General features: G+C 43.0%; 9 protein-coding genes across 9 annotated transcripts; 5 read left to right on the forward strand and 4 right to left on the reverse strand.

Moving 5' to 3' along the window:
• Nucleotides 1-11: 11 nt before the first annotated feature.
• On the reverse strand, nt 12-1,055 carry PAS_chr2-1_0166 (putative transporter of the mitochondrial inner membrane; the record flags this gene model as incomplete). The annotated part of the gene is made up of 1 exon (XM_002491007.1): nt 12-1,055. The coding sequence occupies one exon, from the start codon at nt 1,053-1,055 to the stop codon at nt 12-14; it is 1,044 nt and encodes a 347-aa protein (XP_002491052.1).
• A 193-nt stretch (nt 1,056-1,248) lies between these two features.
• On the forward strand, nt 1,249-2,370 carry PAS_chr2-1_0167 (uncharacterized protein; the record flags this gene model as incomplete). The annotated part of the gene is made up of 1 exon (XM_002491008.1): nt 1,249-2,370. One exon carries the CDS (start codon nt 1,249-1,251, stop codon nt 2,368-2,370), a length of 1,122 nt encoding a protein of 373 aa, XP_002491053.1.
• Nucleotides 2,367-3,512, reverse strand: PAS_chr2-1_0814 (uncharacterized protein; the record flags this gene model as incomplete). The annotated part of the gene is made up of 1 exon (XM_002491009.1): nt 2,367-3,512. One exon carries the CDS (start codon nt 3,510-3,512, stop codon nt 2,367-2,369), a length of 1,146 nt encoding a protein of 381 aa, XP_002491054.1.
• Nucleotides 3,513-3,783: 271 nt separating this feature from the next.
• PAS_chr2-1_0168 (Protein that is processed in the mitochondrion to yield acetylglutamate kinase and N-acetyl-gamma-gl) lies at nt 3,784-6,294 on the reverse strand (the record flags this gene model as incomplete). Its single annotated transcript, XM_002491010.1, has 1 exon — nt 3,784-6,294. The coding sequence occupies one exon, from the start codon at nt 6,292-6,294 to the stop codon at nt 3,784-3,786; it is 2,511 nt and encodes an 836-aa protein (XP_002491055.1).
• Nucleotides 6,295-6,811: 517 nt separating this feature from the next.
• On the forward strand, nt 6,812-7,335 carry PAS_chr2-1_0169 (Mitochondrial outer membrane protein involved in membrane fission, required for localization of Dnm1; the record flags this gene model as incomplete). Its single annotated transcript, XM_002491011.1, has 2 exons — nt 6,812-6,861; nt 6,912-7,335. The coding sequence occupies 2 exons, from the start codon at nt 6,812-6,814 to the stop codon at nt 7,333-7,335; spliced, it is 474 nt and encodes a 157-aa protein (XP_002491056.1).
• Nucleotides 7,336-7,875: 540 nt separating this feature from the next.
• On the forward strand, nt 7,876-8,970 carry PAS_chr2-1_0170 (tRNA-specific adenosine deaminase, deaminates adenosine-37 to inosine in tRNA-Ala; the record flags this gene model as incomplete). The annotated part of the gene is made up of 1 exon (XM_002491012.1): nt 7,876-8,970. The coding sequence occupies one exon, from the start codon at nt 7,876-7,878 to the stop codon at nt 8,968-8,970; it is 1,095 nt and encodes a 364-aa protein (XP_002491057.1).
• Nucleotides 8,971-9,014: 44 nt separating this feature from the next.
• PAS_chr2-1_0171 (uncharacterized protein) lies at nt 9,015-9,503 on the reverse strand (the record flags this gene model as incomplete). Its single annotated transcript, XM_002491013.1, has 1 exon — nt 9,015-9,503. One exon carries the CDS (start codon nt 9,501-9,503, stop codon nt 9,015-9,017), a length of 489 nt encoding a protein of 162 aa, XP_002491058.1.
• A 774-nt stretch (nt 9,504-10,277) lies between these two features.
• Nucleotides 10,278-15,281, forward strand: PAS_chr2-1_0172 (Hypothetical protein; the record flags this gene model as incomplete). Its single annotated transcript, XM_002491014.1, has 1 exon — nt 10,278-15,281. The coding sequence occupies one exon, from the start codon at nt 10,278-10,280 to the stop codon at nt 15,279-15,281; it is 5,004 nt and encodes a 1,667-aa protein (XP_002491059.1).
• A 613-nt stretch (nt 15,282-15,894) lies between these two features.
• PAS_chr2-1_0173 (Non-essential glycogen phosphorylase required for the mobilization of glycogen, activity is regulate) lies at nt 15,895-18,462 on the forward strand (the record flags this gene model as incomplete). Its single annotated transcript, XM_002491015.1, has 1 exon — nt 15,895-18,462. One exon carries the CDS (start codon nt 15,895-15,897, stop codon nt 18,460-18,462), a length of 2,568 nt encoding a protein of 855 aa, XP_002491060.1.
• Between the last annotated feature and the right edge of the window lie 167 nt (nt 18,463-18,629).

Genomic DNA, 18,629 nt, shown 5'->3' on the forward strand with positions numbered 1-18,629 from the left:
CAATTTCCATTCTAATCTAATGCAGTTCCTTCGAGCATGTCATCTAGCGTTCGAAGCGATACCTGGTATAATAGTAGCATGATTGAGCTCTGTACAGAGGTCCAAATGAATCTAGGGCCAACTCCAGAAAAAAGCCCCAAAGCACCTTCATGTTTGTAAACCATTAGCAAGCTGCTCAAGATAGAGGGGGACGATAAAATAATAGGCTTGCCGGAAGAGGAAGACGAGACGGTTGACGCTGCATTTTGGGTCTGAATCCTGGTCTTAATAACGTCCAAGGGAGTAGTGAGTGTTCCAGCTAAACCCCCAGCAGCAGCTCCCGTTGCCAGCTCCCATAAGACAGAGAGATCATGATGGTTGGCGCTACTGACACGAAGAGCCCAGCTCCGAAATTTTTCATAAAAGGCGAACTGTAAAGCGGAAAACGGTAAATCTCTGACCAAAGTCGCCTTGTAACCGAAAAACAGAGTCTGCCAGCCTTCAGATTTAATAATAGATGTTATAGCATGCGCTGTGCTTTTATAGTTATATCCGGAATGAAAATAAGGGTTGTTGTACCTTCCTTGAAGTTGTAGCCTTGTTTTGAGGACTTCACTGGGGACATAGAAAACACTGGAAAAAAAATCACCAAGAAATCCGGCTACCAAATGAGTGGCAGTTTCGTTACAATTCCACCTGCCTATCATTAATCTTTTCACTGATTCATACGTTCCGAAGAACACTGCCGTACTGGGGAATGAGCCTAACATGGCTGCACCGTAGCCTCCGTACAATCCACGCCTAAAACCTTCCTGCCTGAAGATAGTGGCGTACGCTGAGGTCATATTCTTGTAAACGGCCACAGTAGGGGCTCCTTGTTGCCTTGTTTTTACTGTATCTAACGAATGCATTGTGGAGTCTCCTACCATCCCTCCGATCCCTCCGGCCACGATGCAATGCCATAACGGCGAAGACTCGTTGGAAGGGCCTTCTTCTTCTTGAAGTATGGTATGAGGCTTTATATAATGGTCATTTTCGAACCCCAACGGCAGACTTGCGGTGTTGTACTTCTCCATGTTATGACCATCCACCTAGTAAACAAAAATTTTCGACCCTTGATTGGACACTTCGCCGCGATGCCTTAAGATGCGAAGTGGAAACGCGAGACGGAGATATTAACTCGTTTTCATGAGAACCGATTCTGCTGGTGCAGGGAGGTATTTTTTTTAACATCAAGACCACGCATAACTCTGCCTAGAGATGAAATAGATGCTTCGACGACTCAGATGCGGGATAAGGACATATAAGGTGCTCGCTATAGAGAGTTCATGCGACGATTCATGTGTGTCGTTGATCGACAGGAGTGCCGGTGCTAAACCGATTGTTCTAGATCACGTCAAGAGTACTCTCAACTCAGTCAAAGCCGGAGGTGTTATACCGACTAGCGCACATCTACATCACCAGAAGAGTATAGCAGGGTTGGTCAAACAAGTTCTACAGAAGCACAATATAAGTGGTGTAAATTGTCCGGAGCTGGTCTGCGTAACTAGAGGTCCTGGAATGCCTGGATCCCTCAGCATTGGAGTAGACACTGCCAAAGGGCTTTCAGTTGCCTGGGGAAGCCAATTTTTAGGTGTTCACCACATGCTAGGTCATTTACTGATACCTAGACTGGAGAGCAATGGGGAGGAGCCTCAGTTTCCATTTCTCAGTCTCTTGGCTAGTGGGGGTCACACTATGTTGGTCCTATCCAGAAGTTTGCTTGATCATGAAATACTGGTAAACACCATTGATATAGCTGCTGGAGATGCCCTGGACAAGTGTGCCAGAGAAATTGGCATTCGGGGCAACATGATCGGTAAAGAACTCGAGTTGTTTCTAAACAAAAACCCACAGCTAAGCTTGAAAGACATACCTTGGGAAATGCCTCAGCCTTTAAAAAATAAACCCAAGAGAGTGGACACTCTGGGGTTTTCATTTACACCATTTATTAGCGGTGTGAAATTGTCCCTAGAAAGATATCACAACAACGAAGTCAAAGACGAGCTGATGCCAGCCATGGGGTTCAGAATACAGGAAGCAATATTCGACCACATAATTGATCGCGTTCTTGTGGCTTATAAAGTTCGTCCAGAGTTGAACCAAATTAAGACTTTTGTTGGCTCGGGTGGAGTAGTAGCCAATCAACGTCTACGAGTAAAGCTGCAAGCAGCTTTGAAAAGTCATGGTGTTGAAAATTTCCATTTCCCACCTCCTGCCCTATGTACAGATAACGCAATAATGATTGGTTGGGCAGGTATTGAACTGTATGAGAACGGGGTGACCTCTGAGTTAGATGTCACTCCGCTTAGGAAATGGTCAGTAGAGGGACTTGAGAAGTCTGGTTTCTAATCCTCATGGCTCAATAACTGAGGATCAACATATGGTTTGGTGATGTTATATTTTTTTATCAAAGCCTCCCACACATCCATTTCTAAACGTACGATAAACTGGCTGTGTGATTCATCATTGTCCTTTACTTTCTGATATAGTTCTGAATCTTTTTGTATAGTGTCTTTATCAGCAACTTGTATATAGGGAATTCCATCCTCTCCATGGACTAATATTATTTTCCCATAATTCAACATAAAAGAAGTGTACAGCATATTTTCGATAGTCCTAGCATAAGATCCTGGGTCAATGAAATATTCGAATAGATTGACTTTTTTCATCTTGGACTTTTCAGCAAAAACATGGAAATGTTGCTTCATCATTTTGACAGAAGAGTCGGTATCTCCCTTTTGAATATCATTTAACGTGACTCTATTAGCAGTCACTGTTTCGTTCACCTCATCTACAGTTCGCTGCGTGTGGGTCCTGACCTTTTTTTTTTCAAGACTCAATGCACCAAGTAAGAAGTTGGATGTGTAACTTCTTCTAGATGCTAAATACGACAATGCTCCAAGTTTTGCCCAATTGTAGTTGGCAAACTGTGTATTTGCAATATCTTCGGTAATGTCATCCATATCGGGATTAGTGGGCTGGTTTTGCTCGTAGCTTAAATACTCAGTGAGTTTAGCATTAAACATGGTGGGGTTTAGTCCCTTTCTAGAGGTACCCAGTTTTAGATTCCTTGCAGTGTCAGATGATTGCTGTGATATGCTCTTAAATATCAGAGCATCTTTAGGCAAAAAAGAAACCATATTATGACCTTTGGCTGTCTCAAACAACTCATGCACCTCCTCAAGATGATGAATAGACTTACCAAGATCTGCATCTCTGATTGTTTGAACTTTTTCCCTCTTAAGAGCATCCTCTAGCCTATTATAGTGTTCTTGAAGACTTTGCATTTCTTTGTGAAGAAGGTCTTTTTCTGATTCACCGATGTCATCATCATCTGATTCCTCACCAGAACTGGAGTCAGAACTCGTACCGGAATCAGAATCAGAATCTGCGCTTGTTTTGGAACTTGAATCTGAGCCCAGATCTGAGTCTTCATCAGCAACTGGACTGGCGCCTTTCGGGCCTTCACTATTCTCTGTGGTCTCTGCCATTTCATCAATATCTGTTGGCAATGATCTTACCTCCACTTTCCCACTGGACCGGATTTCTTCCGGCTTACTACCTGCAACCAAGTGCCGCTTCTTTCGCCTTGCACCAGATGAAAAATCTTCCTCCAGGCGCCTCTTTTCTCCAATCATGGGAGCGAATAGAGATGGTAGTAAACAGTGGTGATTACAGATAAACCGGAAAAGCTACTTATCCAGAATGAAAATACGCGAACCGATCGTTAAGTTAATACTGATTATCTAATTAACTTAAGGTCTAACCTCTAATAATCAAGTCATCTGGTATACCTTCATATTCCCCGTAGTTCATGGCCAGATTGATGTTCTGCAGACATTGGGTAGCAGCACCCTTCAACAAATTGTCTATGGTAGCCACAATTACCACACGGTCTTGAGCAGCGTTGACAGCAAAGCCACCTACAACAACACCGTGCTTACCACTAATATCCTTGACTAACGGAGCCTCACCACTGACGGTGATCAATTGCTCATCTTGGTAGATGTCTTGATAAATGTTTCGAATGTCTCTAGAAGTCATTTTCTCCTTCAATGGAATGGAAATGGTATGACTAATACCTTGGAACCACTGGGCAACATGTGGGGTAAAAGCTACTTGGTGGCCTAATTGTGCAGAAATTTCACGTTCGTGGATGTGGTCGGTCAAGGAGTATGGAATCAAGTTGTTGTTCAAAATCTTGATATCGTTCTTTGGGGAAGGCTTTGTACCAGCGCCAGAATATCCTGAAACACCAAAAATAGTAGGAACACCGGAAATATAGTCAACCAAAGGCTTAATGGCGACCTGGGCACCTGTGGCGTAACAACCTGGGTTTGAAATTTTTCTTGCCTTGACGATGGCTTGTCTGGAATTCAATTCAGGTAATCCGTAAATCCATTCACCAGTGGTATCAAATCTGTAATCGGCACTCAGGTCGATAATCTTGGAAGTTTTTGGACCATCGGCGTGTTCAATAGCATCAACAAATGGCTTGCAGACACCGTTAGGCAAAGCCATGACCCAAACATCGATTTCACCATTTCTCTCCAAACGGTTTATGTCCTCAACTTGTAGGTTTTCATAGACAATGTTGGCCTTATCGTAACCTTGCAATTTTTGACCTTGCAACTCTCTAGACGATACGTGAGCAATCTCTAAATATGGATGGTTGTCAATCATGGTGATCAGGTTTTGTCCAGTGTAGCCTCTGGCACCAATCAAAGCAATTTTAGCCTTTTTCTTGTTAGATCCTTCACGGATAGGTGGGTTTGGATTTGAGTTGCAGGTGGTAGCAAAAGAACGTATCTGTTGGCTGGAAGCCTTTCTCATGGTATGGTAAGCTCTAGTCTCGCTTGCGGCCTTGGAATTCGAAGAATCAGTAGACTGGATGTATGAGACGTTCTTGGAGAAATTCTGAATCAAAGAGTCAACATCCTCAGGAGATTCGACACCGTACCAAAACAATATCTGGCCATTCTTAGAGAAAGATCCTTGGGACTTCGAAAAGAACCAAGCAGTGTTTGGGTCATCTTCTCTGACGACCCATTGCAAGGAGGGGTTGCCCTTTTTAATAGCATTAAAGATGTTGTCGGTAACATTGTTCAACCAGCCATTCTTCGAAGCCAAGAACTTATCGAGTTTGGGGACACCAGATTTGTTTTCCTTAACAATAGCCAAGACCTCAAGAGGTTCATCACCATAAGCCTTAAATGATACACCTTCAAGTTCTCTCAAGAAAGATGCAACAGATGTCTTACCAGAAGAGATATCAGAATCTCTGTTCAAAGCAGTTCTCAGCAGATCAGGTTGTTGAAACTCGTCCAATGATTCTCTAATGATTAGCTTGTAGCCTCTTCTGATCAGAGTACCAGCACCAGAGTCAGTGAACAGTTCTTTTTGCAAGTCGTCAACATTAATGATAGCCACGGAAGAAGATCTCGGAAGATGCATCAGCAAGTCTCTGATCTCCTTGATCTTCAACTTGGTACCATACTTTACCCAGGATTCCTTCAACAAGTCTTCATATTCCTCATCCAAGTTGATGATGGAAATCTTTTCACCAGTAATTCCATTGATAATACCACCCTTTTCGTTCAGATAGACAATTTTCAGAGGCTCAAAGACTCTGGCCAGCTCACCGGCAGCGACATCAGCGTTGACATTTAAGATTTGACCAGAGGCAGTTTCAGCAAGAGAAGTCAGGATTGGCAAAGCACCAGCTTGAATGGAAGCTTCAATCGGAGCCTTGTTGACAGAAGAGATGTTTCCCACCAACTTGTATTTGTCTTTGTTGAGGTAATCAGCGGAGAAAACACCAGCGGTGACAGGTCTGGCACGGACACCCATCTTTTCCAAAGCGGTGACCAACTTCAAGTTCTGCTCTAAAAAACATTTGCGCACCACAGACATGGTTTTTTCATCAGTAATCCTGATACCATCCTCATATTGAGGCTCGACGCCCTCATTTTCCAGCAGTTCGTTAATTTGGGGACCCGTACCGTGAAGAACGATAGGATAAAGGCCCACGTGATACAAAAACGCCAGGCAAGAGGCCAACTCTGGCAACTTTTGAGTGATGATGGCACCTCCGACTTTGATAACGGCGAACTGTTGTTGAGAAACAGAAGTGAAGTATTTCAGGTATTGTTCTACCTCCCTTTTCGATCCAATATTATTCAATAGCTGAATAACGGTAGATCTAGTGGAGTAGTTGTTCCGTCTGTAGACGCCGAACAATTTAGGCAAGCTTCTGAATCTTGTTTGAAACATGGTCCCTACGGCTGGTTATTCCAAAGAAAAATTTGATCTAAGGTATAGAATGACCGGTTGGAAAAAAAAAAAATGGACTCCTCAGAAAAAAGCGGTGTCAGTGAGTAATTTCACACCGCGCTAATCCCAAAGTGGAAAGGTTGTGTCGGGCACAATCTAAGATAAGGGGAATTAGGGATAGAGATTAAAATTGGGCTGGATGACGGATGTTTGTAATCTGTTGGCGGTGGAATCTGATTGATTGGGTGTCATAGCGAGAGGAACGCCATGACAGCTGGATCAGGTGCTATTACGCATTCAAAATGCCGTCCTAAACGTTTGGATTTCCAGGTGTATTACCCTACACGATCATATAAGATCAACGTAGGCCAGTAAGATGGCCAGAGGACCAACTGGGACCTTCTACGATCCACCCACCAGGTCTTCGCCTGGAAATATTCTGTTCGCGCGACCTTGGATGGAGAACCTGGCTTTTCGCATAGCAAGCAGTTAACCTGTGATCTACCACTCATCGCCCATGACAGATAAGAAAATAAAGTACCTTCCTGCCTTGGAAGATGCCAATATGTAAGTGATTCAGTGTCAAAATAAAGTGGCATTCAACTAACATGTTTTAGACCCTTGACCGAGCAACAGCTGGCGATACTAGAGAAGCAGGTGGAGGCAGAACAACCCAACCCAACTACACAATCATCGTTCAATTATGCGTGGGGACTGATCAAGTCAGACGATGTAGAGGATAACAGAAATGGTATCAACATTTTGGTTAGTATATTCACTAATGTGCCTCAAAGGAGACGGGAATGTCTGTACTACTTGAGTTTGGGATGCCTGAAGTTGAATGAATTGGAGAACGCAAAGCGATACGTGGACGGAATTCTGGCACATGAACCTGACAATTATCAAGCATTGCAACTTAAACAAGTCATAGAAAATAAGATATCCAGGGATGGATTAGTGGGGATTGCTTTGTTTGGTGGTGCCGTTGCTATTGGAGCTGCTGCACTGAGCACTATGTTCAGATATAACCGGAAGAAGTAAACTTTGGACTGGTCTAATGAGGCGGCGTAGACAGACAAGAGTTCGCATGTACTTCTAAGGAATAACTCATCCGCTGTCTCTTTACGGAAACGTTTTCAAAGTCTTGTGAATAATTATATAGCTAAATTGATATGTTTGTATGTGATTTGTTACCACATCGTTAAATGCATAGAATGTGTCAATGTTCTGTCTCTAACGTACGAGCAGTGGTAATCTGGAACAAAAACCAAGAAAGACCAATTGAGGATTTTTTGATGTTGAATTAATACGAGTTATAGTTGGCAAATTAGAGTTTCTATTTAGAATAATCTAAAAGCTGAATAATATATTATAAAAAAATAATTTAATGAAAGCTAACTTTAATCAGCCTGAAACCAATGATCTGATCTAAACACGGGTGAAGCAACCAGAAAGGTCAAATCACTATAGTATCTGAGGATTCATGCTTGCAAGAGATGGATCAGATGTACAGTGTGATTTTGTGCGAGCCTGCGAAATCTCACTACCTGAAAAATCATTGTGGGAGCTAAACTCTTGCCCATGGTCCTTGAACCAGAGCTCCCAAACTCTCTGGCAGATAGGATGGCCGATGCTGTCTTTCAAGTTTATGAGAGAGATAAGATCCTGGCCCAAAACAAAGCAGCCAAACCTGTCACCCGCACCAGTGGAGTCGAAGAATGGACAGTTCTGGCTAGCATTCTAATGATACACGATAACAAAGTCAAACCGCTCACGTTGACTACTGGTGTGAAATGTATGCCTGATGAAACTTTGAAAAACAGCCGGGGAAGAATTGTCCATGATATGCATGCTGAAATATTAAGCATTAGAGCTTTTCAAAGGTTTATCATCCAAGACATGGATTTTCTGAGAGTGTTAGAAAAGACACAAGAGGGACTCAAAGTGAAAGATGGCATAGAATTTGCGTTGTATATTAGTGAGCTGCCTTGTGGAGATGCCTCAATCAAAGACGCGGAGAGGTGGGAGTATGGTTTTGGGATAGTTGATGGAAAAAGCAAAAGAGTAAGATTGAGTGAATCTGTATTGCTTAGAGGAAGAAGTGATGTCGGCGATCTTGGAAAAGTCAGAACAAAACCTGGTAGGGGTGATTCGTTTGTTAGTTTGAGCAAATCTTGCTCAGACAAACTGGTAAAGATACAGAAAGTTGGACTTTTCAACGGTGTGGTTAGCCAATTTGTTTCTCAGAAACACCTGAAATATTTAGTTCTCCCTCATGTCCCTGGCTCCTCCGAAAGTATAAATAGATGCTTCACCCGTTTGAAAGGAGAAAGAATGACGATTTTGACAACATCAAGAGACTTTGTACATCGCAGAAAGGATGGAAAACTTCCATGTAATATTAGCATGATATACCTCGTGGACCAGCAATTAGAACTACTCTGTAAAGGGATCAAGAACGGTACAAAAGGCGTTTCAGATAAGAACAGCAGTATGGTGAGTAGATACAACCTGACCAAAGCAATTGAAAAGCATTTGAATCGTGAAAAGCTAGAACTTGCAACTAAGAGCTATTACCAACTAAAGAAAAACGGAAACCGATACGAGCAAGTGGAAAAGTCTAAAGCAGAACTAGGCAATTGGGTCCCTACATACAGAGATGACTTTTCTCTTTAACTGCTTCAACCCCTATTTATTCATCTAAGCTAATTGATAAGCCGCTAGTCGCTGTCGGAGGCTGGTCCAGCATTCTCATCTTCATCTACAATAACAACGTTTGAAGCATACTCTGCATTCAATAGTATCTGGGTCAATTCAGGGTTATTCACCACCAGATCCACGGGTTTATCTCCGTTCTTGTTGGTGGCATTGACGTCAGCTCCAGCTGCAATCAGCTCCTCCACGATAAACGTTCCATGTTCCGGTTCTTCTTCGCTGTACTTGACAGCCAAATGCAAGGGAGTGTTCTCGTCCAGTCTGTTCTTAGAATCTAATTCGACACCTTCCTGGTCGAGTAGAATGTCTAATATTTCGAATGCTCCATAAGCAGCGGCCAAATGAAGAGCTTTGTTGCCCATTACGTCCTGTGATGTGTTAATCAATTGGGTTATGCCATCTTTATTTTCGAGAATTATGGATTCCAGAAGGTCAACGTTGTTTCTACGGGCTGCATCGATCAATTGCTCCGATGAACTGGCTCCCTCTGACATTATTGGAGTAGTGAAATGATGGGTAGGGTTGTATGGGAACGTCTAGTGATGTGCTACGATTTAGGTGTAAAATGTTGAAGAAGATTCGAGGGCTTCGTAGGAGAGGCGGAGCGAGAGAGGTTAATGTCACCCCCACTACCAAATGGTGGATGGCAGTTGGATGAGTGTGATAAATCCTCGAAAAAGAGTCAAGGCCAGCAAGCAACACCATCCCCGGCAACCATCCAGTTTAAGATCCAGACTGCCAGATTCTAGATCTTGATAAAAAATCACGCTGCAGTTGGAAGATTAGAAAAAAAATGAAAAAGGGACCTTGTTCTTTAATGCGTCCCCCTGATTCACGTTTGAAAAAAGAAAATAAAATCAAGCGAACCAGAACGCAGGTCCTTATTATGCGCACGGAACAATAACAAAATTTTGTATTTTGTAAACATAAATTACGAGATCAGCCAGTCAGTGGCCGTTGTTAGGCCCCTTAATTTAGATTTGGGGCAATCTTAAAGATCAACAATAGACATATGCAATGACATGCAGGAGGTCGCGTCAGTTTCGACCCCTTCCAGCAAAACCTCTGATCAAAACAGGTATAACCGCTACTATGGCATGAAATACAGGCTATTTTATCGGATCTAAGCTACGGATATACGGGTAATTCTACACGAGAGTTACAAATCAACCACTACGCGTTCGAAAACAAAACAAAAGAATGTAGATGGTCAATACTATAAAAAGATCCGGAATGAGTACTTTACAATACCTTCTCAAGCATAATCGATGTTCCTCAAAAGTCTCCTTAGTTTTGCGTCTATCCTAACGCTTTGCAAGGCCTGGGATCTGGAAGATGTACAAGATGCACCAAAGATCAAAGGTAATGAAGTACCCGGTCGCTATATCATTGAGTATGAAGAAGCTTCCACTTCAGCATTTGCTACCCAACTGAGAGCTGGGGGATATGACTTTAACATCCAATACGACTACTCAACTGGTTCCCTTTTCAACGGAGCATCTGTTCAAATCAGCAACGATAACAAAACCACTTTCCAGGATTTGCAAAGTTTGCGTGCAGTCAAAAATGTTTACCCAGCTACTCTCATTACATTAGATGAAACATTTGAGCTTGCTGACACGAAGCCATGGAACCCTCATGGAATTACCGGTGTCGATTCTTTGCATGAGCAAGGATATACTGGTAGTGGTGTTGTTATTGCAGTTATCGATACTGGTGTTGACTATACACACCCTGCTCTGGGTGGTGGTATCGGAGATAATTTCCCTATCAAAGCTGGTTATGATTTGTCTTCCGGTGATGGTGTCATCACGAATGATCCTATGGATTGTGACGGTCATGGTACCTTTGTATCCTCCATCATTGTTGCAAATAACAAAGATATGGTTGGTGTTGCACCAGATGCTCAGATTGTCATGTACAAAGTGTTCCCCTGTTCTGATAGTACTTCGACTGACATAGTTATGGCGGGTATGCAAAAGGCCTATGATGATGGTCACAAGATTATTTCGCTATCACTGGGATCTGACTCGGGGTTTTCCAGTACTCCAGCTTCCTTAATGGCCAGCAGGATTGCTCAAGACAGAGTTGTTTTGGTGGCTGCTGGTAACTCTGGAGAACTTGGTCCATTCTATGCCTCCTCCCCTGCTTCTGGGAAACAAGTCATTTCAGTTGGATCTGTTCAAAACGAACAATGGACAACCTTTCCAGTAACCTTTACCTCTTCAAACGGTGAATCAAGGGTTTTTCCTTACCTCGCTTACAATGGTGCACAGATTGGATTTGATGCCGAGCTTGAGGTTGATTTTACCGAAGAAAGAGGATGCGTCTATGAACCAGAGATCTCCGCAGATAATGCGAATAAAGCTATTTTGTTAAGAAGGGGCGTCGGCTGTGTTGAAAACTTGGAATTCAATTTATTGTCTGTGGCTGGTTACAAGGCTTACTTCTTGTACAACTCATTTTCAAGACCATGGAGTCTCTTGAATATTTCTCCACTGATTGAGCTAGACAACGCTTACTCTCTTGTTGAAGAGGAAGTTGGAATATGGGTGAAAACCCAAATCGACGCCGGTAACACCGTCAAGTTAAAGGTGAGCACGAGTGACCAAATGTTGCCATCTGATAAAGAGTATTTGGGAGTTGGAAAGATGGATTATTACTCCTCTCAAGGACCTGCTTATGAGCTTGAATTTTTCCCAACGATATCCGCTCCAGGTGGAGACAGTTGGGGCGCTTGGCCCGGTGGGCAATACGGTGTTGCCTCAGGAACAAGTTTTGCTTGCCCCTATGTTGCAGGTCTTACAGCTCTTTATGAATCGCAGTTTGGAATTCAAGATCCCCAGGACTATGTGAGAAAATTAGTCTCCACAGCTACCGATCTTCAATTATTTGACTGGAACGCAGTGAAACTTGAGACCTCTATGAATGCTCCACTTATTCAACAGGGAGCTGGTCTAGTGAACGCTCTTGGTTTGTTTGAGACTAAGACTGTGATCGTGTCTGCTCCTTATTTGGAGCTCAATGACACCATCAATAGAGCCAGTGAGTATACCATTCAAATTAAGAATGAGAACTCTGAGACTATTACCTATCAAGTTGTTCACGTTCCGGGAACTACTGTCTACTCTAGATCAGCTTCTGGGAACATCCCATACCTGGTCAATCAAGATTTTGCACCTTACGGTGATAGTGATGCTGCGACAGTTGCTCTATCCACAGAAGAGTTGGTTTTGGGACCAGGAGAAGTTGGTGAAGTCACTGTGATCTTCTCTACAGAAGAAATTGATCAAGAAACTGCTCCAATTATTCAGGGTAAGATTACATTTTATGGTGATGTCATACCGATTGCTGTTCCTTATATGGGAGTTGAAGTTGATATTCATTCCTGGGAGCCTCTCATTGAGAGGCCTTTATCAGTGAGAATGTATTTGGATGATGGTTCCTTAGCATATGTTGATGATGATCCTGATTATGAGTTCAATGTGTATGACTGGGATTCTCCTAGATTTTATTTTAACCTGAGATATGCAACCAAAGAAGTATCGATTGACTTGGTGCACCCTGATTATAGCATTGAGAACGACTACGAATGGCCTTTAGTTTCCGGACACAACAACTATTATGGTCCCGTGGGATACGACTACGATTATACCTCGGGTCAAGCCTTTTTGCCTCGTTACTTTCAACAACGTATTAACGAACTTGGATATCTTTCTTTTTCCAGATTTGCTAACTTTTCTGTAGTTCCTGCTGGTGAATACAAAGCTCTATTTAGAGTTTTGCTACCATATGGAGACTTTTGGAACAAAGAAGACTGGCAATTGTTTGAATCCCCAGTGTTTAACGTCCTCGCTCCACCGAATGAAGAAAACACTACTGAAGAGCCAACTGAGGAATCCAGCGAGGAGCCTACCGAAGAGTCAACGTCTGAGTCAACTGAAGAGCCCTCTTCTGAGTCAACTGAGAAATCTAGCGAGGTGCCAACTGAAGAAATTACTGAAGATGCAACATCCACAATTGATGATGATGAAGCATCCACCGAAAGCTCTACTGAAGAACCAAGTGCTCAGCCCACCGGTCCTTACTCTGATTTGACTGTCGGTGAGGCCATTACCGACGTTAGTGTCACCAGTTTGAGGACAACTGAAGCATTTGGATACACTTCCGACTGGTTGGTTGTGTCTTTCACTTTCAACACTACTGACAGAGATATTACTCTCCCACCTTACGCTGTTGTACAAGTAACTATCCCAAATGAACTTCAATTCATTGCTCATCCAGAATACGCCCCATACCTTGAGCCCTCATTGCAAGTTTTCTACACTAAGAATGAAAGATTAATTATGACTAGTCAGTTCAACTACGACACCAGAGTCATCGACTTCAAGTTTGACAATCGAGACCAAGTAATAACTCAAGTGGAGGGAGTTGTTTATTTCACGATGAAACTAGAACAAGATTTCATTTCTGCATTGGCCCCAGGTGAATACGATTTTGAATTTCATACATCCGTTGATTCTTATGCTTCGACCTTTGACTTTATTCCATTGATTAGATCCGAGCCAATCAAATTGATAGCAGGTGCACCAGACGAAGTTGAATGGTTTATTGATATTCCAAGTGCATACAGCGATTTGGCAACGATAGATATTAGTTCTGATATCGATACTAATGATAATTTGCAGCAGTACTTCTATGATTGCTCAAAGCTCAAGTACACTATTGGAAAAGAGTTTGATCAGTGGGGTAATTTTACAGCTGGATCAGATGGTAACCAATACAGCAATACCACCGATGGGTATGTTCCAATTACTGATTCTACCGGCTCTCCAGTAGCTGAAGTTCAATGTTTAATGGAAAGTATCTCATTGAGTTTCACAAATACTCTTGCTGAGGATGAAGTATTGAGAGTTGTTCTTCACTCTTCTGCGTTTAGACGTGGTTCATTCACCATGGCCAACGTGGTAAACGTTGACATTACAGCTGGTGGATTGGCAAAAAGAGAACTCTTCTCTTATATATTGGATGAAAATTACTATGCTAGTACTGGATCTGAGGGGTTGGCATTTGACGTATTTGAAGTTGCTGATCAGGTCGAGGAGCCAACTGAGGAGTCAACCTCAGAGGAATCTACTGAACAGGAAACTTCCACCGAGGAACCTACCGAGGAATCAACTGAACCTACTGAGGAATCTACCCAGGAACCTACTGAAGAGCCCACCGACGAGCCTACTTCTGAGTCAACTGAGGAACCTTCTGAGGAGCCAACTTCTGACGATCTCTCAATTGACCCAACTGCTGTACCTACCGATGAACCTACTGAAGAGCCAACTGAGGAGCCTACTTCTGAGTCAACTGAGGAACCTTCTGAGGAGCCAACTTCTGACGATCTCTCAATTGACCCAACTGCTGTACCTACCGATGAACCTACTGAAGAGCCAACTGAGGAGCCGACCTCTGAGACTACCGATGATCCATCGATAGCACCTACTGCTGTGCCAACTTCCGACACATCTTCTGGACAATCGGTGGTTACTCAAAACACTACAGTCACTCAGACTACCATCACTTCAGTCTGTAATGTTTGTGCTGAGACCCCTGTAACAATCACTTACACTGCACCAGTTGTGACTAAGCCAGTTTCTTACACCACCGTTACTTCAGTTTGCCATGTATGTGCAGAGACACCAATCACAGTTACCTTGACGTTGCCATGTGAAACCGAAGACGTGACAAAGACTGCCGGCCCTAAGACTGTCACTTACACCGAAGTTTGCAACTCCTGTGCTGACAAGCCTATCACTTACACCTACATCGCTCCAGAGTACACTCAAGGTGCCGAACGTACAACAGTTACATCGGTTTGCAACGTTTGTGCTGAGACACCTGTAACGCTAACATACACTGCGCCGAAAGCCAGTCGTCATACAGTTCCTTCACAATATTCAAGTGCCGGAGAGCTCATTTCATCCAAGGGGATCACGATTCCTACTGTTCCTGCCCGTCCAACTGGTACTTATAGTAAGTCTGTTGACACTAGCCAACGTACACTCGCTACCATTACAAAATCTTCAGATGAGTCTAACACTGTTACCACTACTCAAGCCACACAAGTTTTGAGCGGTGAATCCAGTGGAATTCAAGCTGCTTCAAACAGCACGAGCATCTCAGCTCCAACTGTCACTACAGCTGGGAACGAGAACTCTGGATCTAGATTTTCGTTTGCTGGACTATTCACAGTTCTGCCTCTTATCTTGTTCGTTATATAAGCTCTATGATATCTTATGTAGCCCATTGGGGGCTGCATTTTTATAGCTTATTGACTATATAAATATTTTGAACATTCGTTTTTCAATCGTAGTTGACGTCGCAACTGCTTTATCAGAACATGATAAGATTGCGATATATATGTAAGGGTGTTTTTCACGAAAGTTTCAAGTCGGTCTTCGTTTAGCGTGCTCTGCAGGTATAATGACATGATAATTCCAAGACTGAAAACTGGACATCCCGAAATACAAGAAACGGCAGGAATTCCAAGAATGCGAGCAGCTGTTAATTTCCCGAAATCGTCTCTTTGCGTCGACTTTTTGAATGATAGTGTTTTCGCCCTTGCTAAGTGCTTGTTTTTTACTCTTACTGTCATTCCCTTCCTTTACCTGGAGCGGAACTTCTTCACGCCCATACCCTGGCTATGCCTGCAGCTTCCAGAATCTTTCTTAGGTGTCCTCCTGTAAACGGGATATCTACATAGTTGCGTTGCAGCTTCTCCGGTTGCATCGGGCGCGCACTAGGCGTGGGTAACCCTGCAATACTAGTTTCTCCTTTTACTGTCTAAGTCTTCCAAGTACTCTTATCACTTCCACCGATTAACCCCAAAAACATATGAGTGAAAGACCAAAGCTTCATCGCAGAACCCTTACCGGATTCACCCCTACTGAAATCAAGTCAATTGACACCGCAATTCCTGCCAAGTGTAGAGAATTATGGCAAAAGTTCGGTACTCAGGAGTTTGCAACCAAGGAGGAGTTCCAAAAGAGCTTTATCAACCACGTCGAAAAGACCCTGGCCCGTTCTTTGTACAATTGTGATGTCCTGGCTGCCTACCAGGCCACCTCCGACTCAATCAGGGACAAGCTGGTTGTTCACTGGAACAAGACTCAGCAGTTGCATACTGCCAAAGAAGCAAAGAGAATCTACTATTTGTCTCTCGAGTTCCTGATGGGAAGGGCCCTGGACAACGCTCTTATTAACCTGAACATCAAAGACCTCACTTCCAAAGGTGTTGATGAGCTGGGTTTCAAGCTTGAGGACATCATTGGAGTCGAACCAGATGCCGGATTAGGTAACGGTGGTTTGGGTAGATTGGCTGCTTGTTTTGTCGATTCTCTTTCCACCGGTAACTACCCTGGTTGGGGTTACGGTCTGCGTTATCAATATGGTATCTTTGCTCAAAAGATTGTTGACGGTTACCAAGTGGAGGTTCCAGACTACTGGCTCAACTTTTCCAACCCGTGGGAGATCCCTCGATTTGAGATTCAGATTCCCGTTGACTTTTACGGATACGTTTCAACTGTAAAAACACCCTCTGGAGGATTTGTCAAGCAGTGGAATGGTGGTCAAAGAGTCTTGGCTGTTGCCTATGATAACCCAATTCCAGGTTGGGATACATCAAATGTCAACAACCTGCGTCTGTGGTCCGCCAAACCTACCACCGAGTTTGACTTCTCCAAATTCAACTCTGGTGACTACCAGAACTCTGTTGCAGACCAGCAGAGTGCAGAATCCATCACCTCCGTCTTGTATCCAAATGATAACTTTTACAAAGGTAAGGAATTGAGATTGAAGCAGCAATACTTTTGGGTTTCTGCTTCCCTATATGACATTGTTCGTCGTTTCATTAAATCTAAAAGACCTTGGGCTGAATTTCCCGAAAAGGTTGCTATTCAGCTGAACGACACCCACCCTACACTGGCTATTGTCGAATTGCAGAGAATCTTGATTGACCTGCAGAATTTATCATGGGAAGCGGCTTGGGACATTGTTACCAAGACTATCGCTTACTCAAACCATACTGTCATGCAAGAAGCTTTAGAGAAGTGGCCATTGGAGCTGTTCAATAATCTGTTACCAAGACATTTGGAGATTGTTTACGAGATCAACCAACGTTTCTTGAACTATGTTGGTGAGAAGTTCAAGGATGAGGATCTTTTGAGCAGAGTCTCCATCATCGAGGAAAGTTCTCCTAAGAATATCCGAATGGCTCATTTGGCCGTTATTGGCTCGCACAAGGTTAACGGTGTTGCTGAGTTGCATTCAGAGCTTATCAAGACCACTATTTTCAAGGACTTTGTAACCATTTATGGTAGTGAAAAATTCACCAATGTCACTAATGGTATCACCCCCAGAAGATGGTTGAGACAAGCTAACCCTAAATTGACAGAACTCATTGCTTCAAAGCTTGGTGGATATACTTTCCTCAAAGACTTGAACGAGTTGAAGCAACTGGAGCAGTTTGTGGATGATGCAGACTTTAGACATCAATGGGATGAAGTTAAACTCCACAATAAGAAGAGATTGGCCGTACTTGTTAAAGACTTGACAGGGTTCTCGGTCAATCCAAACGTTTTGTTTGATATTCAAGTGAAGAGAATTCACGAGTACAAGAGACAACAACTCAACATCTTTGGTGTTATCTGGAGATACCTCCAAATTCTTGCTACTCCAGAAGAAGAGAGAGCTTCCAAGTGGTTGCCCAGGGTTGTCATTATTGGTGGTAAGGCTGCTCCTGGCTACTACGCTGCAAAGAACATTATCAAACTGGTCAACTCCGTGTCCCAAGTTGTTAACAACGATAAGTCAGTTGGTGACCTGTTGAAGGTTATCTTCATCCCTGACTACAACGTTTCGAAGGCTGAGATCATTTGTCCAGCTTCAGACTTGTCTGAGCACATCTCTACAGCAGGAACCGAAGCATCGGGTACTTCTAACATGAAGTTTGTCCTCAACGGAGGTTTGATCATTGGTACCGTAGACGGAGCCAATGTTGAGATTACCAGAGAAATCGGTGAAGATAACATCTTCTTGTTTGGTAACCTTTCTGAAGAGGTAGAAGATATTAGACATGAGCACAACAAGGGTACCACTCATATTCCTCAACAACTTGAGTTGGTGTTTAACGAGATTCTGAGTGGAACTTTTGGTGACCCTATTGTATTCCAAGAACTCATTGACAACGTCAAGTACCATGGTGACCATTACCTTGTCAGCGATGACTTTGAGAGCTATCTAGAAACACAAGACCTTGTTGATCAAGAGTACAAAAATAAGGAGGAATGGATCAAGAAGAGTATCATCAGTGTTGCCAACATGGGTTTCTTCAGTTCTGACAGATGTATTGATGAGTACGCTGAGAACATCTGGAACATTGAGCCCATCACAGATCAAGTTTGATCTTTTTGTTTTATCTCAATTTTTTTGCCTGAATTTTTTGGTTACCTGAGTAGTTTTGTTTTGTTTTATAGTTTTGGTTTTGAACATCTAATAGACGGTTGTTCTATTCACATCTGAAGAGTAAGAGTTTACAGTCTCTGGGCTGACATCGGAGATCCCGTTCGCGA

The sequence above is a fragment of the Komagataella phaffii genome, chromosome 2, assembly GCF_000027005.1.
Source record: "Komagataella phaffii GS115 chromosome 2, complete sequence".
In the NCBI taxonomy this organism is placed as follows: Eukaryota; Fungi; Ascomycota; class Pichiomycetes; order Pichiales; family Pichiaceae; genus Komagataella; species Komagataella phaffii.